Source organism: Salmo salar, chromosome 16, assembly GCF_965601325.2.
Source record: "Salmo salar chromosome 16, fSalSal1, whole genome shotgun sequence".
NCBI lineage: Eukaryota > Metazoa > Chordata > Actinopteri > Salmoniformes > Salmonidae > Salmo > Salmo salar.
In genome coordinates, this window is record NC_138306.1 from 72,032,026 (window position 1) to 72,055,736 (window position 23,711).

The following is a 23,711-nucleotide window of genomic DNA, read 5'->3' on the forward strand; positions in this document are numbered from 1 at the left end:
TATCAGTCCACGCTCCAAATATTATTCATTTTCTTTTGATTGAGTCAGATGACCGGGTTTGCACTTTTGGGATTATTCCATTGGTTCCATTGCCCAGCTAAAGTATTTGACAGAAAATAAATACTATTTGAAGTGAACCCAACATCGTTGGTATAGTCATGGTTAGGGTCAGGAGTCCCTTACAGGCCACCTAGTCCGTACACTGAATAACTCTTCCAGATGTTTCTTGATCTCCAGGGGACAACCACTGACTCTGAGATGAGGCTGAAGAAGAGGAGGTCTCGCCAGGCGTCCATGGCCTACCTAGATGAGCCAGACAGAGCCAGAGCCAGAGCTATGAGTGTGGCCAGTATTCTCACCAACACCATGGAGGGTTGGTGTCACACCAAGTTCTTAAATAATATGTTATTATACTAGACCGATGAACCAAACATCTTGAAGACTCATAGCCTACAACAACCATTATAATGTGTATGCCATCAATGAAGTGTCCTCCTTAGCATTATAAAAGCATGATAGCACTTTCCTGAAAGTTAACTATATGATATTTGATACTTGTTATACATGCTTATAACAAGTCATAATGCCTTATAGCCAAAATGTGGACATGTCTACATGACAACAGGCGGCATGTAGCCTAGCGTTTAAAACCCGTTGAGCCAGTAACCGAAAGGTCGCTGGTTCAAATCCCTGAGCCGACTGGGTGAAAAATCTGTCTGTGCCCCTGAGCAAGGCATTTAACCTTAATTGCTCCTGTAAGTCGCTCTGGAGAAGAGCATCTGCTAAATGACTAAATAGTAAACATTTTAAAAAATCACACAAAAATGTGACTGTTTTAACCCTTTCCAGAGCTTGAAGAGTCCAGGCAGAAGTGTCCACCATGCTGGTATAAGTTTGCCAACACCTGTCTGATCTGGGACTGCTGTCCTATGTGGTTGAGTTTCAAGGGGATCGTCAACACAGTGGTGATGGACCCCTTCGTGGACCTGGCCATCACCGTCTGTATCGTTCTCAACACCCTTTTCATGGCCATGGAACATTATCCCATGACCAAGGAGTTCAATCATGTCCTCTCTGTCGGGAACCTGGTACGTGTCCAATATTACTGACGTAAACTTGCAAGGCTTTTTCGAAATATCAAGCAGTTAAAGAGAGATTGTTACTGGGATGGTTTTCTCCCCTAACAGCCATTTCTAATTGTATATTTTTTTCTTCATACAATACATCATATATATTTAGATATTTTTTACACCCAAACCCTTCACTCAGCAATCTGATAGTATATGTAAAATGAATTGTGAAATAGAAACACAGATAAATAAATGCCTTACATAGTACATCTATTGAACAATACTTCACAATACATACATCAGAAACAGTTACAAATGATAGAGATCCATTCATGGATGTATAGGTCTGTTCGATAAGAGTTCAGAAATGTCTACTGCTGCTTTTTTCATTTCTATGGAATTTGTAAGGAAAATCTCTTGCACCTGGTATAGCTTCTCCTCAAAGTCACACGTGGCATCTTCCAAATCCCCAATCTGTTATTTTTCACAGTTTCATTGTCTAAGTCTATTTTAGAAGATTCAGCCACCAAGTTGGCCACATACTATGGAAACTGTATACAAAGATGTACATCTATCCATAGGTCCAAATATGTATGGCTAGCCAAGCTTAACCCACACACTACCCACACAACCACTAACACTCATTCTATGGAAATATTTCTAACCGTGCTCAAATCTAACCACTGTCTCTGTCTCTGTCTCTGTGTAGGTGTTCACGGGCATCTTCACGGCCGAGATGTGTTTCAAGCTAATCGCTCTGGACCCCTACTACTACTTTCAACAGGGATGGAACATATTTGACGGCATCATCGTCAGTCTGAGTCTGATGGAGCTCGGCCTGGCCAATGTAGAGGGCCTGTCTGTGCTCCGGTCTTTCCGATTGGTAAGATCCCACTTCTGACACCAGTTCCTCCCGAGTTGACCCCGTCAGAGCAGATCGTGTACCTTCTAGTTGCCACATTTCTACAGGAAACATAACTATACTACCCCCCCCCCCCCCCCCCCCCCCTTAGCTGAATAACAGATGGCCTTTCTTTTACATACTCCTTGATACAGCGGTAATATTCATCTTCATCCTTTGTTGATTGATGCTAGCTAGATATTAATACCGTAGTCACAACCAGGAACAACAAAAAAACCTCATGTGATTCTTCTTGTCGACAGTTGAGGGTGTTCAAACTGGCCAAGTCTTGGCCCACCCTGAACATGCTGATCAAGATCATCGGTAACTCGGTGGGAGCTCTGGGTAATTTGACACTGGTCCTAGCCATCATCGTGTTCATCTTCGCCGTGGTGGGCATGCAGCTGTTTGGCAAGAGCTACAAGGAGTGTGTGTGTAAGATCGCAGACAACTGCAAGCTGCCGCGCTGGCACATGCATGACTTCTTCCACTCGTTCCTCATCGTGTTCCGGGTGCTGTGTGGGGAGTGGATCGAGACCATGTGGGACTGTATGGAGGTGGCTGGCCAGAGCATGTGCCTCATCGTCTTTATGATGGTCATGGTTATAGGGAACCTGGTGGTAGGTGTTTTTGCTGTTAGTCATTGTATATCCCAAAATCCCCATACCTATGGATGATATCACTGTACTTGTGATGAATCTTTCTTGGTCAATTTGTGTTTGACACTGGTGCAGCAAATATGTTTTAAGCATTGCCATATTTACGTGATATGCAATTTTCAATTTGAACTGAATCTCCATATTAACAACTGAACTCAGATCAGAATGGACTCCTTTCCTCCCTCTGCCTCTACAGGTCCTGAATCTGTTCCTGGCCCTGCTGCTCAGCTCCTTCAGCGCCGACAACCTGGCGGCCACGGATGACGACAGCGAGATGAACAACCTGCAGATCGCTGTGGGCCGCATCCAGAGGGGCGTGGCGTGGGTCAAGGTGACCATCCGCCAGGTTATCCAGAGCCTGTTCCTCGGGGGCGGAGCCACCAAACGGGTCAAGGGGGGGTCACTGGTGGGGGATAAGACCCTGGACGAGCTCCACAGCTCCATCAACGGCAAGGGGGACAACTGCATCTCAAAACACATGTTGGTCGAGATCACTAAAGATCCGAGTGGGGTCTATCTGAAGGAGGGGAACGGGCGGCCCAGAGGGGGATTGGGGGTGGGGTTAGGAGACAGTACGGCGAATTACCCAAAGGAGGAGTGCAACTACATGTCGTTCATCCACAACCCCAGCCTGACGGTGAGCGTGCCCATCGCGGTGTGCGAGTCGGACTTTGAGACCGCTATCACGGAGGACTTCAGCAGCGACTCGGCCTCTGAGGAAATGTCGATGGGCAGCAAAGAGGTAAGAGAGGAGGTTTGACTAGAGACCCCTGTGCTGCTCTGTTAAGTAGCAACGAGCACAGTCACATCACATCTTTTAATTGTGGTATCTTTGAGTGGTGTCTGTGTTAGTTCTGAGTGGTGTCTGTGTTAGTTTTGAGTGGTGTCTGTGGTAGTTTTGAGTGGTGTCTGTGTTAGTTCTGAGTGGTGTCTGTGTTAGTTCTGAGTGGTGTCTGTGTTACTGGAGGTGCCATGATTTAGCTTGACCTTAAGCAGAGTGAGCGCTTTTGGGACTATTCCATTGGTTTGCACTTTTGGGACAATTCCATTGGTTTACACTTTTGGGACGATTCCTTTAGTTAACACTATTGGGATTGTTCTACTGGTTTACTAGCCTTGTGAACCAGAACTAACCGTGTGTGCTCCCATTACGTGTCATGTGTAGTGAAACAGAATGTGAGCTCAGCAGATCAGGATGGTTAAACAAGGCTTATTTCTTTACACCTTTTGAACTATTCCATTGGTTTACACTTTTGTGACTGTGCCATTGGTTCCATTTTGTCAGGTAAGCTAAATACAGCGCAACTCTATCGTATTTCATCGTTTTTGTCATATGTATTTGACCAAGGTCTGCTGTGTTTGACGTAGATCTGTATACAGAATCAGTGGTGAAGTGGAAGGGAAACGCACATAATCGTCATTCACACACCTTTTCATCTTGCCAGGCATTTACCCACCTAAAGTGGAAAAATGCATGGGAAATATAGGCAGCGTTACTTTGTTCACCGATTCTTTTTTACCACTACACATCAGTGGATAGAATCTGAGAACTCCAGACTTTCCAGAGGCAGTTATCAGCTAGATATTTTGCTGAGTCATTGCACCAAGTCTTTTTAGCCTAGTCCACTATCCAGGGTTGTTGTAGTGTACTGTTATAAATCCCTAGGCATCAAAACAATGAAGTAGCATGAGAGGACAGTACAGTCACTGCAGGTGCTTCTAGAACTGCAATGCTTGCTGTACGGGGTTTTAGGCTGGGTTTCTGTACAGCACTTTGTGACATCAGCTGATGTAAGAAGGGCTTTATAAATACATTTGAAATTTGATGATGATTGACTACAGATAATGAGTCAGAATGGCCTATGGCCCAAGCAGCAGGTTGTTTCTGGATGTTCTCATTAGATATCTATAATGGGCTGATGTGTGTGTTATCTGGTTGACTGAGTATACAGGCGGGCAAATGGGTCTTCACTATTATATGCGCTTGTTGAAAGAAATTGTTTAGAGCAGCGTCCTTGCAAAGGGTGAAGCGAAGTGAAGTGTGTGTGTGTGTGTGTGGGTGTTCACGGATGTGTGTGGAGGCTCACGGATGTGTGTGGAGGCTCACGGATGTGTGTGGAGGCTCACGGATGTGTGTGGAGGCTCACGGATGTGTGTGGAGGCTCACAGATGTGTGTGGAGGCTCATTTCTCACACATTTAATCCCTTTCCTTAGAAATCACACCACTGAGATTTGAAAATAAACATAATATTTATGACATGTTTAATAGACTGTAAATTAAGGCCGGAAGACAGATAAAGGACTTAAAATATCCCACTCACTGGCCTCACACACACACACACACACACACACACACACACACGAACACAAACACACGAACACACACACACGAACACACACACACGAACACACACACACACGAACACACACACACGAACACACACACACGAACACACACACACACGAACACACACACACACACACACACGAACACACACACACACACATGAACACACACGAACACACGCACACACACACACACACACACACACACACACACACACACACACACACACACACACACACACACACACACACACACACACACACACACACACACACACACACACACACACACATGACATTCTGGAGCAGATGTTGTAAATAAGATGTGTATCTGCTTCGAAGACATAATGTCACGTTAAGCTAGGAGGGTAAGCGGGCCTTCTGGGCTCAGTAGCCCCGCCCTCACATCTCCAGACCAGAGCCAAGGACAGGGAGTGGAGTGGAGCTGAGCCGACCGACAGAAGTGTCACCAACCTGCCCCCAGCCAACTCCTTCAGTTATTAGAGAAAGCTAGCCTGGTCTGTTTCTGGTCATGACTCTCCATGCAACAAATATGGATTAGATGCCACTGCTGATCCCCCTTCTCCCTTATTAATAATAGCTTCAAATTAGTCTATTTATTTGGGAACGGGATCATAAACCGTGTGTGAGTGTGTGAGTGTGATTTTGTGCTACGAACAGTACAAGGTCAATTGTCGTCCTCACAATTTGTTTAATCCTATTCTATATCATCCTGGAGCCTTGTCTTCTAAAGTGTTTCTCTGTGGATAACCTGTGTTCTTATGTGCCTTGCAGCTGATTGATGAAAACAGACATCGAGGTTGTACTGTACATTATGAGCTGGCTCATGGTTTGTGTCACTTTACCTTGCTTAACCCACCGTTTGTTATTGCAGCTGTGTTACAGACGCTCACAAGGTTGTCAGTGAGAGAGAGGAGACTTGTAAGACCATTTTATTCTACATAGCACTAACCATGAAGACTGCCTATGCCATTTTACAGAACCAACCAATACTTATCTTGCATTTATTTCAACGGATTGCCTATTTTTTTGTTCTCTGCCTGACTACCCCTCTCCCCAACTGCTTTCCTCTGTTGTAGTCCCTGGCCTTTATTTTCTTCTATCCCCCTTCATCTCATTTCTTTATTTGTAATTTGATCATCAGGCTTTTTTTGTAGTTTCAACACCATTATGAATGAGCTGCATCCACTTTTCTCATTGATAGGTGAAGTCATGTGACTTGTTTTTCCTTTTGATTTCCTTGCTTGGTTTGTATTGATTGATTTTGGAGGTGATTGGCATTGATCACCCCAAGACTGAGAAAAAATAACAGAGAATTGATGAAGAGAGAAAAGGAGGAGAGGAAGAGACAAAGATGAAATAAATGAATTTTACCCGAAGTACTTTAGGTTAAAATCACGAGGGTGACATGTTCTCCCTGTATAGATCTAGTGAATGTTTTGGAGTCTGAATATTAGGTTCTTTGAACCCCTGGTAGATTAGCGATTGCATACAGTCAGCCATACCATACTGAACTGATGCAGCAATTATAGCAAACACCCAAGTGAAATCGAGACACAAATTATATATTGCCTTCCAAAAGCATGGCAGGAGGGCACCCTCAATTTATATATAGCATTTGCCCTGAACAAAGAGAGAGAGAGAGAGAGATGGCAGAGAGAGAAATGGCAGAGAGCGAGAGACTGGAAAAGAGAGAGAAGGAGAAGACGTGTGAAAGAATAGAGATAGGGAGGGAGATGGAAAAGACGGAACAAGCAGGATGAGAAAATGTGTGAGACGGAAGGAGAGATAGAACGTGTGTGAGAGAGGTATAGAGAGAGAGAAGAAGAAGAAGGATGAAATAGAGAACATGTGAGAAAGGGGGATATAATGTGTGTGTGAGAGAGAGAGAGAGAGAGAGGTATAGAGAGAGAGAGCACCACCGCTCCTTCTGGAACATTGTGTATCTCGGGCTGGAGGTGTGTGGAGCGGGCAGGGTAGCATGCTTCCATCGTTCACACTACGTATTAGCTGGGTCCCACGGCAATCAGACCTGCTGCACTGTCTAGTACTGATGGCATGTTACTCCTCTGTCTGCCAGCCAGCCAGACGCCCCAAACTCCCTAAACATTGCACCATGTTTTACCAATGAAAACAGGACAGGGATTCCACCTACGGAGCTAAGCCTTCTCACCATACAGTACACAGAATTGCATATTCTTCTTTAACTAGGCAAGTCAGTTAAGAACAAATTCTTATTTACAATGACAGCCTACCCCAGCCAAACCCTAACTTGGGCGACGCTGGGCCAATTGTGCGCCGCCCTATGGAACTCCCAATCACAGCCAGTTGTGATACAGCCTGGAATCGAACCAGGGTCTGTAGCACTGAGATGCAGTGCCTTGGACCGCTGCGCCACTCGGGAGCCCAAACAGCATGTAGATTATATATTTATATATAAAAAATATCTCTAGTACTGTACTATGTGTAACTTACATGGATTGCAGGGCTCTAATGTCAAAGTGTGCATTATAATCCAATGATTATCCTCCCAATAGCAAAGAATAAGGACAGTTGTAGTAGTCAGCCCCAGAGATCCCTCCAACATTATTTCCTCTTGGAGGGACATTTCCTCTTAGTCTCCAGTGGATAATCCTGTTAGAGTACCCCATTTAGCTGTATCTCCCCTGTATGTTTTCTGGGTAGCATGGTCACACTGCATCTAATGTTATATTAGTATTCATTATATTATTATTATCTGATAGCTCCAGACCACATGCTGTCTTGTAAACAGTGCACAGTACTGGTTTTTGCTGGTTAGCTAATGTGGCAATACCCATTTATTTACCGAAACAGACCGAAGCTTGTGCTATTCTCTTGCTTGTTTTCCGATTTCAGGATTGGAAATGCACTGGAATACTGCATGCCCCCTTCGACTGTCTGAGCCAATATCAAACATACCCACAGTGCATTGTAACACCAACCTCTCCCTGTAGCATGTATTGTTGCTACCACGTGCTGTATACTACAGTGTGATTGGATCTCCTCTGATCAAACTGATCTCAAAGCCTGTAGGTACTTTTGATTGACGCTGCATGTAATGATGATTATAATGATGAAACGAGTATAACTCTGAGTTTATATTTAAGCCAAAGTCATGTCTCCAGTCCAGATCAAAGTTTTTGGTGAGACTACTGTACTGTTACAGTCCATGACAATGGAGAATGAACCATTACAAGAATCTCAAGATCTCTAGTAGCTCAGAAGGTTGTCTCTCCCCCCGCCCCCGCAGAAGCTACCTATAGAGCCCCAGCACCTTACCTCGTCGGAGGGCAGCTCGGTGGATATCGGTCCCCCGGGGGATGGAGCGGAGTCAGTGGAGCTGGAGGACGAGGAGTCAGAGGACCCAGAGAACTGCTTCACTGATGGTGAGGGAGGGAGGGGCTGGGGGAGAGGACGAGGAAGAGTGGGGGAAGAAGGAGGGAAAGGGGGGGGGAAGGGAGAGAGGGACTGGCGAGAGGAAGGTTTGAGAGAGACTGACAGAGACAAACGTTTTATCTTTGACATACTTTGTCCTTTCACACATCAGAAGTAGTCTAGAGCGAATTCCGAGCTCTGATGGTGGGGGGGGAACTGTTTGAAAAATGGGAGGAAAAGTTTCTTTCAGGCAAGGACAAGGCATTATTTTATCTTCTCTCTCTCTCTCTCTTTTTCTCTTTCTCGGTCTCTCTCTCTCTCTCTCTCTCTCTCTGTCTCTCCCAGGCTGTGTGCTCAGGTTCCAGTGTTGCCAGGTGAACGTTGAGGAGGGCAAGTGGAAGATGTGGTGGACCTTGAGGAAGACGTGCTTCATCATCGTGGAACACAACTGGTTCGAGACCTTAATCATTTTCATGATCCTGCTCAGCAGTGGCGCTCTGGTGAGTGGCTGCCGCTCACCTGGCCTGTGTAATGTTGTACCGCTCCTTTAAGAAAAGTCAAGTAAACGTGTGCTCTAGTTGCCTTTACATCACAATGTGAGTGTCAAATAATTACAGTCTGCTTACTTTGATGTAGAGGGAAGATGAGCTTTATGGCTTCTTGGTTAGCCTGACACTTCTGTTTTGAAGTGAAAACTGAAACGTTGATTGGTCAGAGGGTACTCATCAGTAGGGTTGAGTCCGGACAGGGAAAACTCTGAGCCATATGCATAGTATTTCCTGGTCATGTCCTGTGTTCAGAAAAAACTCAGAGCCCTACATTTTATAAAAAAAACACCAACCTATGTGACTCAAAACACTTGACAAACATTATCTAATGCTTGATTCCTTGTTTGTGTCTCCGTGTAGGCGTTTGAAGACATTTACATAGAACAGCGGAAGACCATTAAGATAGTGCTGGAGTACGCAGACAAAGTCTTCACCTATATCTTCATCCTGGAGATGCTGCTGAAGTGGGTGGCCTATGGATTCAAGAAGTACTTCACCAACGCCTGGTGCTGGCTGGACTTCCTCATTGTTGATGTATGTATTTGCTGGAGTTGTATGCGAACTCGGTACACACGCGATGACCTTGAACACGCTTTGTCAGCAGATGAATTCAAATCTAAGCTTTGGATAGCAATTTAAAGGGATTTGATTAATTTTGTGACGATTCATTTACCAATTGGAATGAATGGAAATTCCATAACATTTGTTACCCATGTACCACACATAGTTCTCCTTCTGCAAACGTCTCTCCTGACATTGCTTATTTCTCTCTCTCTCTCTCTCTCTCTCTCTCTCTCTCTTTCTCCTTCGCTCTCTCTCTCTCGCTCGCTCTCTCTCTTGCTCTCTGTTTTTTGTCTCTCTGTCTCTGTTTCTCTCTGTCTGTTTCTCTCTCTCTGTTTTTCTTTCTCGCTCTCCCTCTCTATCTCTCTCTCTGTTTTTCTTTCTCTCTCTCTCTCTCTCTCTCTCTCTCTCTCTCTCTCTCTCTCTCTCTCTCTCAGGTGTCTCTGGTGAGCTTGGTAGCCAATGCGTTAGGCTACTCTGAGCTGAGTGCCATTAAATCCCTACGAACCCTGCGGGCCTTAAGACCCCTGAGGGCCTTGTCACGGTTCGAGGGCATGAGGGTAAGGGTTACTGGAGAACATGTTTCATGCTGAACTGCAATCAGAAAGAGCCTCTCAAGCAGCTTTTAGGATATTTGTTATGATAAAGTCCACTGCAATTGAGTCTTTTGAAAATAACTAAATGTCATAGCTAAATGTAACTTATTTTAGGAGATGAATGCCTTGTTACATTTGACATCTTGTAGCATTCTTAGCCACAGTCCTTTTTAAATGACTGAGGCTTTCTAGAAGGAGGAAAACAGAAACCAGTGATGTATTTTAAATGGACGCATGCCTGTGTATAGAGCTAGATTTCGAGATATGTCTCTCGTGTGTATCTGCATTACTTTCTCCACATTGTGTCGATAGATTCTAACATTGCTCTGCCTCGATGTTGCTTGTGTGGGGCCTTTTGATGTGTAATTATTTTCTTTGTGTGTCTTTTCATTTACAGTAAACACTGTTGTGACTTCACCCTGACTCTTCTAAGGTTTTTTCTGTTTTGCTTTTGAACTTACAGTGGTTAAATGTGCTCTGTCGCCACTCCTTTGAAAGAGCGTTTCCGTCCTTTTCCTTTCCTTAAATAGTTAACTGTCAAACTCTTGTGGTAGCGCTCGTAACATGCTTTGTACTGAAAGTAACACAGTGAAAATACTGTACACATAATGTGTTCCTAAACCTAACAAAATATCTCAATATTACCAGCGTTATTCACCCTCCCTATACATGATTATATTATTATTGCATATGTTATTATCTATGGTAACCAGGATTCTTTGATAAGCCTAGAAATGCATGGTTCTTTAGTAACAAGAGTGTGCATTTCAGCTTCAACTTTATCTCACTCAACACATTGTCACATTACTTTCTAGTCCTATCCAGAGAAACCTCAGAGAACCGGTTTGATCGAGCGCTCTAACCATGTCATCTTTGATTGACAGGTGGTGGTGAACGCCCTCCTGGGTGCCATTCCGTCCATCATGAACGTGCTGCTGGTGTGCCTCATCTTCTGGCTCATCTTCAGCATCATGGGCGTCAATCTGTTCGCAGGGAAGTACTATTACTGCGTCAACACCACCAACGACGAGACCTTTCCCATCGAGGTGGTCAACAACAAGAGCGACTGTCTGGCCCTGGCCAATGACAGCGCCCGATGGAAGAATGTCAAGATCAACTTTGATAATGTCGGGGCCGGGTATTTGGCCTTGTTGCAAGTGGTGAGTGGGACAGGCATGAGGACATGGTCAGTTGTCTGTTGGCGTTCAGGAAGATTATGCTTTAATAAATCTGGTTTTAAAAGTGTAGCTATTATGAAACGTGCATATAATGTTAATTTACACGGAGTGAACAAAACATTAGGAAAACCTGCACTTTCCATGACATAGACTGATCAGAGGAATTTGAGTGTGTCAAGAACTGCAACGCTGCTGGATTTTTCACCCTCAACAGTTTCTTGTGTGTATCAAGAATGGTCCAACACCCGAAGGATATCCAGCCGATTTGACACAACTGTGGGAAGCATTGGAGTCAAAATGGGCCAGCATCCCTGTGGAATGCTTTCGACACCTTGTAGAGTTCATGCCCCGACGAATTGAGGCTGTTCTAGGGGCAAAAAGGGATGCAACTCAATATTAGGAAGGTGTTCCTAATATTTTGTACACTCAGTCTATATACCGTATGCCTGTATGGCGGTCTTGTTTTTGACTTTTTATGCCACTTTTGTGCTTTTAAATCAGTGTAGAGTATTTTTTGTTCGAGACATAGCTTAGCACCTTTCACAGAGTATTGTGACTGTTCATTTAATATTTTCTTCCTGCTACCAAAATAGCTCTCCTTAACCAAAAGTAGTGGAGCGGAGCCTGACTGCAAGGCTGCAGCAAAGGAACAGGGAAGTCAGATGTAAGTAACCACTTGAGAGTGACCCCTCAGAGAGTCATTCATTCTGTTCTCTGTCCTCTGCTCCTAGGCAACATTTAAAGGTTGGATGGACATCATGTACGCAGCTGTGGACTCTCGTAATGTAAGTGTTTCTTTGGGGCTCTGGTCATGGAAAATGGCTGACAGTTTAAAGTCAGGTTGACTCTTGTATTTAAGGTTTTGAGTTGACATTTTTTATTGGAATGTTGGTGTTTTTATGGCTTTTGTAAAAAATGTTTCTTCCTTTAGGAATGTCCTGTAAATGAGGGTTTGACTTGAATATGGTGGAATATGTGCAATGATTAAACATTTTGGTGTATATCTTTCTTGTTTGTGTTTCAGGTGGAACTTCAGCCCCAATATGAACAGAACCTCTACATGTATCTGTACTTTGTCATCTTCATCATCTTTGGCTCCTTCTTCACTCTCAACCTCTTCATTGGTGTCATCATTGACAACTTCAACCAACAGAAGAAAAAGATACGTATTCAGTATACACTGCGATATCGAGAGCTCAGTGTTTTGTCAAACCTGCTGCTAGCTGAGAGATTATTCTAAATACAGCAGGCATATGAGTTACATCACACACACACACACACACACACACACACACACACACACACACACACACACACACACACACACACACACACACACACACACACACACACACACATTCACCTTCCAGTCGTTAATAAGAGAGCTAACACTGTGAATGCAGTCTCTGTGATACAGAGACAGAGGAGACAAGAGAAAAATAAAGAAAGTTCAAGGAGGAAGAGGAGAGAGAGTGTAAAATAGCCTGAGAGATATCGAGAGGAGAGGGAGGAGAAAGAGCGAGAGAGATCTGAAAAGCGCGCCTAGCCCTGAGCTAACAATGACTGAAAGAAACTTGAGAGAGAGAGAGAGATGCACACTCTGGCTGTCCGTGTGTTAGGTTTTTACCAGGTTTTGTACTGTTCCCTTTACTTTGGAGGTCAGGACATCTTCATGACAGAGGAACAGAAGAAATACTACAATGCCATGAAGAAGCTCGGCTCCAAGAAACCCCAGAAGCCTATTCCCAGGCCAACGGTTTGATATTGACACCTATCGATATTACAATAACCATTAAACCAAGCAGTAGCTCAAATATTAAGAATGAATATTTAAGACTGATTTCTCTAAGCAAATAACAAAAAATGTAAATCAATATTTATTTTGAATTCTCACAGTCATGATGATTAAATATATATATTTCTATCGCTCTCTTCCTCTCTCTGTTTTTCTCTCTCCCTTCATCTGTCTTTCCATTCTAGAATGCATTCCAAGGCTGTGTGTTTGACTTCATAACGAAGCAGGCTTTTGACATTGTTATCATGATCCTCATCTGCCTCAACATGGTCACTATGATGGTGGAAGAGGATGACCAGACACCAGAGAGGGAAAATATCCTCCACTGGATTAACTTTGTCTTTATAGTGCTCTTCACTGGGGAGTGTACGCTCAAAATGATATCCCTCCGCCATTACTACTTCACCATTGGCTGGAACGTGTTTGACTTTGTCGTTGTCATCCTTTCAATCGTAGGTAAGAACCTTGACTCTTCATAGTCGTTTGAATGCAAATGTAGCGTTCAGAATGAAATGTTTGGAGTTGTAACCGAGAAATTGTATGTGTTTAATTGGTGTGGTATTTTGTCTCTGTCCTTACAGGTATGTTTTTATCAGAATTGATTGAGAAGTACTTTGTTTCCCCAACGTTATTCCGAGTCATCCGACTTGCCAGAATCGGCCGCATCCTCCGTCTCATCAAGGGCGCTAAGGGCATCCGGACGCTTTTGTTCGCCTTGATGATGTCACTTCCTGCCCTGTTTAACATTGGCCTCCTGCTCTTCTTGGTCATGTTCATCTACGCCATCTTCGGCATGTCCAACTTCGCCTACGTCAAGCACGAGGCGGGAATCGACGACATGTTCAACTTCGAGACGTTCGGCAACAGCATGCTCTGCCTGTTCCAGATCACCACGTCGGCGGGCTGGGACGGCCTCCTGGCGCCCATCCTCAACAAGAAGGAGCCTGACTGTGACAGCCAGATGGAGCACCCGGGCACCTTGTACCGGGGAAACTGCGGCAACCCGCCAGTGGCCATGTTCTTCTTCGTCAGCTACATCATCATCTGTTTCCTCATCGTGGTCAACATGTACATCGCCGTCATCCTGGAGAACTTCAGCGTGGCCACCGAGGAGTCGGCCGAGCCGCTGAGCGAGGACGACTTTGAGATGTTCTACGAGGTGTGGGAGCGCTTCGACCCGGACGCCACGCAGTTCGTGGAGTACGACAAGCTGTCGGACTTTGCAGACGCGTTGGACCCACCGCTGCGAATGGCCAAGCCCAACCACATCCAGCTGATCAAAATGGATCTGCCCATGGTCAGTGGGGAGCGCATCCACTGCCTTGACATCCTGTTTGCCTTCACCAAGCGTGTCCTGGGAGAGGGTGAAGGCTTGGACCTCCTCCGGGGCCAGATGGAGGAGCGCTTCATGGCCTCCAACCCCTCCAAAGTCTCCTACGAACCCATCACCAGTACCCTGCGGCGCAAGCAGGAAGACATGTCTGCCGTGGTGATCCAGAGGTCATTCAGGCGCTACCTGGCCCGACTCGCTCTGAAGAAAGCAGCAGAGCTCTGCAAGGAGCAGCCTAAAAGCAGTGTGATGTACGAGCTGGAGGACAATGAGGTGCTGGTGATAGGACAGTTAGCGGACAACTCCACCTCCACAGAGAAAACGGACATGACGCCCTCCACCGCCTCGTTGCCTTCGTACAACAGTGCCACAAATTTGGAGAAAGACCAATATGAGAAAGAAAAGAGGGAGAAAGACAAAGATCTGAGAGAGCAAAATAAATAAGCGAACAAAAGGACAAATGATAAGTACTAAGACGTTTGCTTTGAAGAAAAACGTGTTTACAGTTTTGGAAGATCGATGTATGCTAATGTGTTGGTGGAGGTGGTGTGGTGGTGTTGGGTGCTAGGCCAAACTGATGTGTAGCTAGCTAAGGCCTGAGAGCAGGTTTGGAGCCATTTAAGGGGACTGTTCCAGGGGGTAACAAGGCAGGGGAAGATTATTGTTATGTATCACTGCCAGGAGTAAGTGAAAGACGGCAACTCAAAAAGCCGTTGCGAAACCGCTTGTGATTTTCTGTTGAGTGTTACTATCTGACACACATGAGTATACTGTGAAGTTTTCTGTAGCTAGTGCTGCTGCTACCATCCTACATCCAGTGTCTTGAATAACGATCGCCGTGTTAGTTAAGGTTCTTGCATTTTTGTATAATTTCCTTTTTTTAATGGTAAGGAATGTTTTATCGTGTAATTGTGAGAATGTGTCCACTGCTTTTCACGGTTGTAAAAACACCATGTACAGCAAAACTCAGCGACTAAACAAATCCATGTTCCAATACTAACGCCACATACGTTTTGTTGCTCCCAGAACTATTTGTTCTCAGGCCGCAGTTTTGGTGTATCACTCTGGGAATAAGCATAGATGCTGTATATGTAACTAACCGGGTCTCCTGCACACCACAAGACTGTGCTAGCCCGCTGAGGTAAGGTCTGAGACTTAGCTCGGGGAGCTAACCCAGGTCTTCAGGTCTCAGGCAAGGTTACTCATCACGTGAACGTTACATTATGCACAAGCTTAATTCCGCAACCTATCATCGGTGACACTTGGTAAAGATATATCTTGTACATCTATATGAATTGCCGTTGTTCCCCCCCTCGCTGTTTCTATGAACATGCCCACGGACACAGAGATCCTGAATGTATGTCAACAGATTCATTGAGAGGGATCCAATGAGATCTTCATTTTCGTAGACATTCATTGTCACAAAGCAATGTCTCCGACAGATGTATTTCGATATCTCTCTCTCTCTCTCTCCACTCCTTGTTTCTGTTGAAACACTCTTGTAAAGAAAGATGACTAACAAAAATATAATAAAGGGAACACATTGATGGTCTTTTTCCAAAGATGTCTAACTCCATTATAATATGTGCATATGACACCTGGCGTTGAGTTTACCACTCGTCTGTACTGCATACTGTACTCATAGTTCATGAATGATTTGAATTCAAAGCCTGATTCTTTCAACATAGTGGTTTGGTTCGATGTATAAATAGTATGGTGTTCTAAATGGACCCACAGTATGCATAACACTTCCATTTGATGTAAGAGCACTTTTTATCTTTTCATGGCCACCCCCAAAGGGTATTATGTGAGCGTGCGCGTGTGTGTGCGCCCGTGTTTGCGTGCACACATCTGTGTGTGTGTGCGTCCGTGCGGGCACGCGCGCGCGCGCGTGTGTGTGCGTGCAAGTGTGTGTGACTGGGGTCTACAGTTTACTTGTATTACAAGTATTATAAATAGCACTTCTACTGTTGCTTTTTAAAGTAACTTTTAAGTTGCCGTTTTTCTACAGCTTGTTTTACATTCTGCAGACATTGACACATGAAATCCTTGTATGGTCCACATTTCTGTAGATATGAAACATAAAGCAATCGGCAGCCATTTTTCCTTCAGCTAGTGTGTTAGTGAAGGGCATGCAGGTCAGGACTAGTATCAGCTCATCTGGAAACATGAAATAAAACATTCAAAAGAATGGAGAACACACCTGTTACCTTTCTCTTTTAAGCTATGCTCTATCAGAAAGCATGACGATTGCTGGATATTGCTGGATATTTGGTTGACGGTATCATCCATGTGGTTGAATTTCATGTTACACTGAAATGTATACATTTGCAAATGTGTGACGAGTGACATTTTTGTTAGAACCAAAGATGTGACCACAAAACACAAAATCAAGATTTCCAAAATAAAACCCGATTTTGGAAAGCATACTTTGTACACAGAATATTTTCAATCAGATTAAACTGTTGCGTTATGCAATCTATTGTTAGCATGTTGAATGGTCAATAGGCAGCAGGGAGACATATATCAACTGTATACAGAGGGAGAGCGATTGAGATTACCCCCACCCTTACCGCCTCAAAACACTTTGCTGATAGTAGTGTCTCCCAACTGCCTACCCACAATACCTTGCGGCGAGCAGGCATACTCTTCCCAACCCCTGTCCTTCCCTCCTTCCCTGCATCAGAAAAAAAACCATGATCAGAAGCCATGGAAAACACTTGTTAAACTGTACAATATTACAGTATATGCATAGTATCAATGAACTGCCTTCATATCCCTGTGCTTTAATCCATACAAATCCTTTGTGTGCTCAGCACCTGCTGTAGTGGGGGTCTGTTTGAGTCAATGTTAGTTTAATACACACCCATGGGCAGTGAGCCGTGACAAGGTCCCCATACAGGAACAGATTAGCCTGTGTGAGGTGGGAAGACAGGACCACCATATACCCTAACCTGCCTGCCACCAAAGAGAGGACTCCCTGCAAAATAAGGTCAGTGGCTCCACCTAGAGGTGGGGAGACACATGACCAGTCTGGGTAGCACTTCTGGCTGATTTCAAGGAGATTTTCAATAAACATGCTCTATGAGTGCTTGTTGACTGGCGCAAATCATGCAGTAGACTGAACTTATGTGCTCAATTAAGTACTCAAATGATGTCATTATAGTAGGATATTATGTCTGTTGAACTCTTGAGAATAATTTCCATGATTACCTAGAAATAGTTGCTCAGCAACAGCACAAATCGGCAATAAACAACCCCCCATAGCAAGGGAATTTTGGTTTTGTCATCAAGTTCCATTGAGTCAAACCGTATAACCTATTATAATTTATTGTATTTGTATTATGTAATTTTAATAATATTTTCATGAATGTAATAATGATTATTTCAATGTTGTTACTGAACTCCTCATTAAGCCATAATTTAGACATGAATAAATCTGTTGTCAACTATCCAGGTATAGAGGTATAGCACAAGACTGACATCTCAAAAACACCAGAGTAGACTGACTGATCTAACAGTCAGTTTAAAACTAAGACCTTGTTCCTAATGTATTTTCTGACTATTTCTCAATTCATTACAATCACTACTTTCGAAGGTATCAACAAGAACAGAATCGTATTAGCTATAACTGACTTTATACTAAAGAACAATACATACAGTGCCTTCAGAAAGTATTCAGACCCCTTGACTTTTTCCACATACAGCCTTATTCTAAAATGGATTAATCAAACAAAAAATCCTCAGCTATCTATACACAATACCCCATAATGGCAAAGCAAAAACAGGTTCATAGAAATGTTTATATATTAAAATATATTAAACAAACTGAAATACCTTATTTACATAAGTATTCAGACCCTTTGCTATGAGACTCCGGTTTCCATTGATCATCCTTGAGATGTTTCTACACTTGATTGGAGTCCACCTGTGGTAAATTCAATTGACTGGGCATGATTTGAAAGGTACACACCTGTCTATATAAGGTCCCACAATTGACAGTGCATGTCAGAGTAAAACCAAGCCATGAGGTCGAAGGAATTGTCAGTAGAGCTCCGAGACAGGATTATGTTGAGGCACAGATCTGAGGAAGGGTACCAAACAATTTCTGCAGCATTGAAGGTCACCAGCAACACAGTGGCCTTCATCATTCTTAAATGGAAGAAGTGTGGAACCACCAAGACTCTTCCTAGAGCAGGCCGCCCGGCCAAACTGAGCAATCGTGGAGAAGGGCCTTGGTCAGGGAGGTGACTAAGAACCTGATGGTTACTGACAGAAGTCTAGAGTTCCTCTGTGGAGATGGGAGAACCTTCCAGAACCATCTCTGCAGCACTCCACCAATCACGCCTTTATGGTAGAGTGGCCAGACAGAAGCCACTCGAAAGTAAAAGGCATATAACAGCCCACTTGGAGTTTGCCAAAATGCACCTAAAGACTCTCAAACAATGAGAAACAAGATTCTCTGGTCTGATAAAAGCAAGATTCAACTCTTTGGCCTGAATGCCAAGCATCACGTCTGGAGGAAACCTGGCACCATCCCTACGGTGAAGCATGGTGGTGGCAGCATCATGCTGTGGGTGTGTTTTTCAGCAGCAGGGACCGGGAGACTAGTCAGAATTGAGGCAAAGATGAACGGAGTACAGAGAGATCCTTGATGAAATCCTGCTCCAGAGCACTCAGGACCTCAGACTGGGGGCAAAGGTTCAGCTTCCAACAGGACAACAACCCTAAGCACACAGCCAAGACAACGCAGGAGTGGCTTCGGGACAACTCTCTGAATGTCCTTGAGTGGCCCAGACGGAGCCTAAAAAACAGTTTATTCTTTGTCATTATGGGGTATTGTGTGTAGGTTGATTGGGACAACAGTTTAATACATTTTAGAATAAGGCTGTAACCTAGCAAAATGTGGAGTCAATGCGTCTGAATACTTTCCGAAGGCGCTGTATATCCTGGAATAATCAGTTGCTGAGACATTACTGAAAGAACTCTTCAAATTCATTACATAATGTAGAGGTCTTGAGCGCAAGACAGCAGTCTTAGCTATGTGTTACCCTGGGAAACAGACACATTCCGGAGAATCCATCTCACTCCGACTCTGTGGGCGAGACAGTCAACATGGCAGTGGTTTTCTCTGGGGATTTCAGAGGCTACATTTGGAACTGGAAAATGGGTGTTGACAAACACTTTTTAAAAAGAAAGAGAAACATCCATATTTATGTTTAGGATGTACATTTTGTCTTTCTTTAATAATTACAACAATACATTACTGATATGTATGATTCATCTTGACAAAATGTCAAGGTCATAATAATCCGTAACCAAAATGATTGACAAGGGACACAATTGTTCCATTGGTTATTTATTCTCAAAGTCTGATGTTTGTGGAAAAAGGAACAAATGGTGGTGCAAAAAAGAAGAGACAAACAGAGAAAATCTATTTTTGGCCCCCAGTTCTAGGCAGTCTTGATAAACAAAGAGACATTCTGGGACAAAACTAAACAGAACAGGAAGTCTATGTCCCAAATACCCTATAATGGTACTACTTCCTTGTTCAAAAGAAGTGCACTATAAAGGGAATAAGGTGCCATTTGGGACAATACCAAAAACAACATGAGCTCTGTGCACTTCAAGGCCTTCATGACACAACAGACTGCTGCGAGAATAAACCACAATAAATACCCATTTTCACATTGACCACAATATAGACTACCAAATCATATCTACAGCAGAATAGCAGAGACTGGTACAGATGTAGCTTACTTCACTATAAATCACCTGAACATGAACGCTTTGGCACCCTTACGCTACATACCACCTCATTGGCTGACGTGATATGATGTCACAGGATGGGTGAGAGGAGAGAGAGGTCATGAGAGCAAGAGAAAGAGGAGAACCACAAAGGGGCTAGATGAAGAGACTGGATACATAGAGAAAAGAGAGTGTAGACAAAGAACATGTTTTGATTGAGTAGGTCCATTCCTTCCTCAATCACTCCAGTACCCCTGCACATTGTAATAACAGTACTGGCACTGTACTGACCTGTATATAAGAACGTTATATAACTCTATTCTTCTGTTTTTCTTCTGTCGCATTTCCCGTGTTTTACTCCTTATCTGTATTACTACCGTTATTGCGCATTTTTGGGAAAGAGATCGCAAGTTAAGGTTCTCTCTGTACTGTTTTACACCTGCTGTATCCTGTGAATGTGACAATAAAACTTGATATCAAATCATAATAGCAGCACTGAAAATATAGCTTGTCTCATGAAATTGAGCAAGACGTTTAAAACGATTTCAAATGACGTACATTTTCCAAGTTTCATGGTCCAATTGAAGATGGACCTAAATGTAGTGGTAAGACTAGAGACAATTATAAGTCTGTGGCTCCAACTACAGTATCTTGGAGGATTGTCCAATCTAATGTAAAGTATAAATGTTCTTTGTTTCCTTTTGACATTCTCACTGCATATTTAAAAAAAACGACTTTCATTTTTAAACAGGGTTTTTTCCTTTCAACAAAATACATGCGAAGTATTCAACATCTATGAGACAACACAGATCAGCACGAGACCGACGCTTAATAATTGAAGTACCTCAAAATCCACTGCATGCTCTCATTATCAAAACGCACATAATATTACATAAACTTTGTATAGCCATAAATAAACTGCAGCTATATACATTTTCCAGTTGACTCCATATAAAAGCTCAATCCACTAAGGCTGTGACTATACCAGTACTGCAATATTTTTTCCATGGCAAAAATGTAAACACGAAGCAGACAAAACTCTTCGGTCTTTTAAAAACCTGCTATATATAAATATTGTGAGCTATAACATGGAAAATAAAGACATGCGACTCTGGATGACAGCAATGTTTATTTCCAACATTAGGGCTGTTTTCCTAAAGAAGTTAAATCCGCTTCGTGTTTTGTTTCATTGCCACGCTACCAACAAGTATCGCGTTACTGATATCGTCCGAGCCCTACTGGCTATCTTAGTTCATTCATTTAACTCAAATTAGATTATCTTTTCATTTCCCCATTCAACATGGTTATATTGTTGAAATAAGGAATCATTTTGTTTAATTCTAACTATTTCACAGTCATTGTCCAATAGCTGTTAGACGTTCAGATCCAGGACATGGAAACTGTGTGTGCAATAATGTGCAAAGATCCTTCTGAGGCAAAACCCCACAGCTTGCCTTTGAAACCTAATCGTTCACTTTAAAAAGGTACATTCATCAGGAGTTAAAAACAACAAACACTGTCCTTCAGGTTCTATTCAAATCAAACTGGCGACCCAGTTTCTAGGATAGGTCAAAAACAGCATTATTCCTGTACAGAAAATGAATTGATACTGACATCATGTAGTTTCTCTAGTAAAGGGATACTTCAGGATTTTGGCAATGAAGCCCATTATCTACTTCCCCAGTCCCAGTCCGATGAACTCATGGATACCATTTTTATGTCCCTGCATCCTTCCTCCAGTACGAAGGAAGTTAGAGGTAGTTTTGCAAGCCAACACTAACTAGTGTTAGTGCAATGACTGGTAGTCTATGGTCACAGCTAGCATCTGGTTTCCATAGACTTCCAGTCATTGCGCTAACTCTAGTTAGCAATTGCGCTAACGCTAGTTAGCAACTTCTTTCAAACTACATGCAGAGACATAAAAATGGTATCCACAAGTTCATCTGGATCTGGAGAAGGCGATAAAGGGCTTCACTGTCAACATCCTGAAGTATCCCTTTAACCCTTTAAGTTGGTCAGCACATTAATCCAAATGTGCATACTTGCTGCAAAGGAATGCTTATTTGACTTATCACACTAACCAGTTTCATTGAACTTGCCACAAGTCTACCTGACACTGCTAGTGACTAGTGTTAGTCTCTAGAATTGGTGGATCCCTTTTATTCTCAGGTAGGAGAGAGGACGCCTCAGCCAGCCCGTTGAAAGTCCCTTGGCTCTGCTGCTCCTCAGTCCCCACAGATACCTCAGACCTTGTGCTATTCTTCAGTGACAGTGTAACATCATTACCGTCCATGTCTGTCTGAAAGGCTGATTGACAATTATTGTCATGAGTCTTGTCCTGGAGGCAGAACTGAGCGATTTCCCCTTAGATAGGCCAGCTACTGAGTCAAAATTGGCTCTATTGTAAAAATTCAAAAATGTGCTTTTGGTCTTAAGGTTAGGGTTAAGCATTAGGGTTAGCAGTGTGGTTAAGTTTAGGGTTAAGGTTAGGTTTAAAATCTGATTTTATGACTTTGTGGCTGTGCCAGCTAGTGACCACTCCGCAGAGCTGCCTCTAGAACACGATTCATGATGAAAAACGCTGACCTGCGTCTGAAAGGACTGCTCATGGTGTAGTGTACTAGTCTCCCCACTGTGGGGAGTGTTGCTCTGCTGCGGGGCTGAGGAACAGGCGTTGGCTGCTGGTGCTTTGTCAGTGTGGGGAAAATGCATATACAGTCCCTCTATCTGGCTGAGGTGGTCTGTGTGCGGCTCGGAGGTGGTTTTAGGCTGTTCCTGTGACACGACCGTGGGGCCATCGGTGGCCTCCTCCCTGTTGGGGAGTGAGAGGCGGAGTGAGGGAGCTTCACTAGGGGCTTTTGGTGTGGGGTTCAGGTTGGCTGAGTTGTCCATCTGGTAGTACCCTGATGAAGGGTTGTGGTAGTATGAGTTGGGGTTAGCGCGGTTGGTGTTGGTGTGTGTGCCATCAGTGTAACCCAACACAGAGGAGAGAGGAACCACCTCTGTGTGAGAGACTGGGGGTCCACTCACCCCCTCCTCCATAGACCCACAGTCATCTTCCTCCTCCTCTTCCTCCTCAGAGTCACTAGTGTGCAGGCTGTCGGTGCTGCAGTCCGAGAGGCCACTACATAAACTACTACCATCGTCCTCATCCTCCTCCTCATCATCTTCCTCATCTTCGTCCGCTTCCTCTTCTAGATGCTGCTCAGCGTCGCTGGCACTCGGCAGGTGCATGATGGGAGCCTGCGGGACTGGGATGTTGTCAGACATCAGGGGGTACTGCAGAGCACGCTGGACAGGGACGTTGACTGTTAGTTCTCCGTGGTAACCATTGGTGACCTGCGGTTGTTGTTGCTCGTGGCTCTTTTCCAGCTCCAGCTTCATGATGGTGTGCAGGAAGTGGGTGCGAACACGGATGGGGTTGAACTCGACGCGGCCTGTGCTGTTACTGCAGCCCTCCTTGCTGCAGCCGCACGGGAATGACATGCGATCTACCTGTACAGACAGACAACCAACGCCTCAGTTAGCCTCCAATACTGGACAGTTCCGTTTCCAATGAAT

At 43.9% G+C, this 23,711-nt stretch overlaps 2 protein-coding genes across 2 annotated transcripts in view; one reads left to right on the forward strand and one right to left on the reverse strand.

The window, feature by feature from the left end:
- The window catches only part of LOC106574562 (sodium channel protein type 2 subunit alpha), a 44,000-nt gene extending 27,171 nt beyond the window's left edge, over window positions 1-16,829 (forward strand). Inside the window, exons 13-27 of the mRNA XM_014150539.3 lie at window positions 238-373; window positions 850-1,088; window positions 1,780-1,953; window positions 2,235-2,591; window positions 2,827-3,372; window positions 8,270-8,405; window positions 8,740-8,894; window positions 9,303-9,476; window positions 9,941-10,063; window positions 10,984-11,259; window positions 12,009-12,062; window positions 12,302-12,439; window positions 12,929-13,033; window positions 13,258-13,528; window positions 13,654-16,829. Of these exons, the coding sequence (XP_014006014.3) occupies window positions 238-373; window positions 850-1,088; window positions 1,780-1,953; window positions 2,235-2,591; window positions 2,827-3,372; window positions 8,270-8,405; window positions 8,740-8,894; window positions 9,303-9,476; window positions 9,941-10,063; window positions 10,984-11,259; window positions 12,009-12,062; window positions 12,302-12,439; window positions 12,929-13,033; window positions 13,258-13,528; window positions 13,654-14,846 (4,077 nt within the window). The 3' untranslated portion in view covers window positions 14,847-16,829. The remainder of the gene's footprint in view (window positions 1-237; window positions 374-849; window positions 1,089-1,779; window positions 1,954-2,234; window positions 2,592-2,826; window positions 3,373-8,269; window positions 8,406-8,739; window positions 8,895-9,302; window positions 9,477-9,940; window positions 10,064-10,983; window positions 11,260-12,008; window positions 12,063-12,301; window positions 12,440-12,928; window positions 13,034-13,257; window positions 13,529-13,653) is intronic.
- Window positions 16,830-19,745: 2,916 nt separating this feature from the next.
- The window catches only part of LOC106574560 (cysteine/serine-rich nuclear protein 3), a 30,854-nt gene continuing 26,888 nt past the window's right edge, over window positions 19,746-23,711 (reverse strand). The window contains exon 6 of the mRNA XM_014150538.3: window positions 19,746-23,645. Within this exon, the coding sequence (XP_014006013.3) occupies window positions 22,656-23,645 (990 nt within the window). The 3' untranslated portion in view covers window positions 19,746-22,655. The remainder of the gene's footprint in view (window positions 23,646-23,711) is intronic.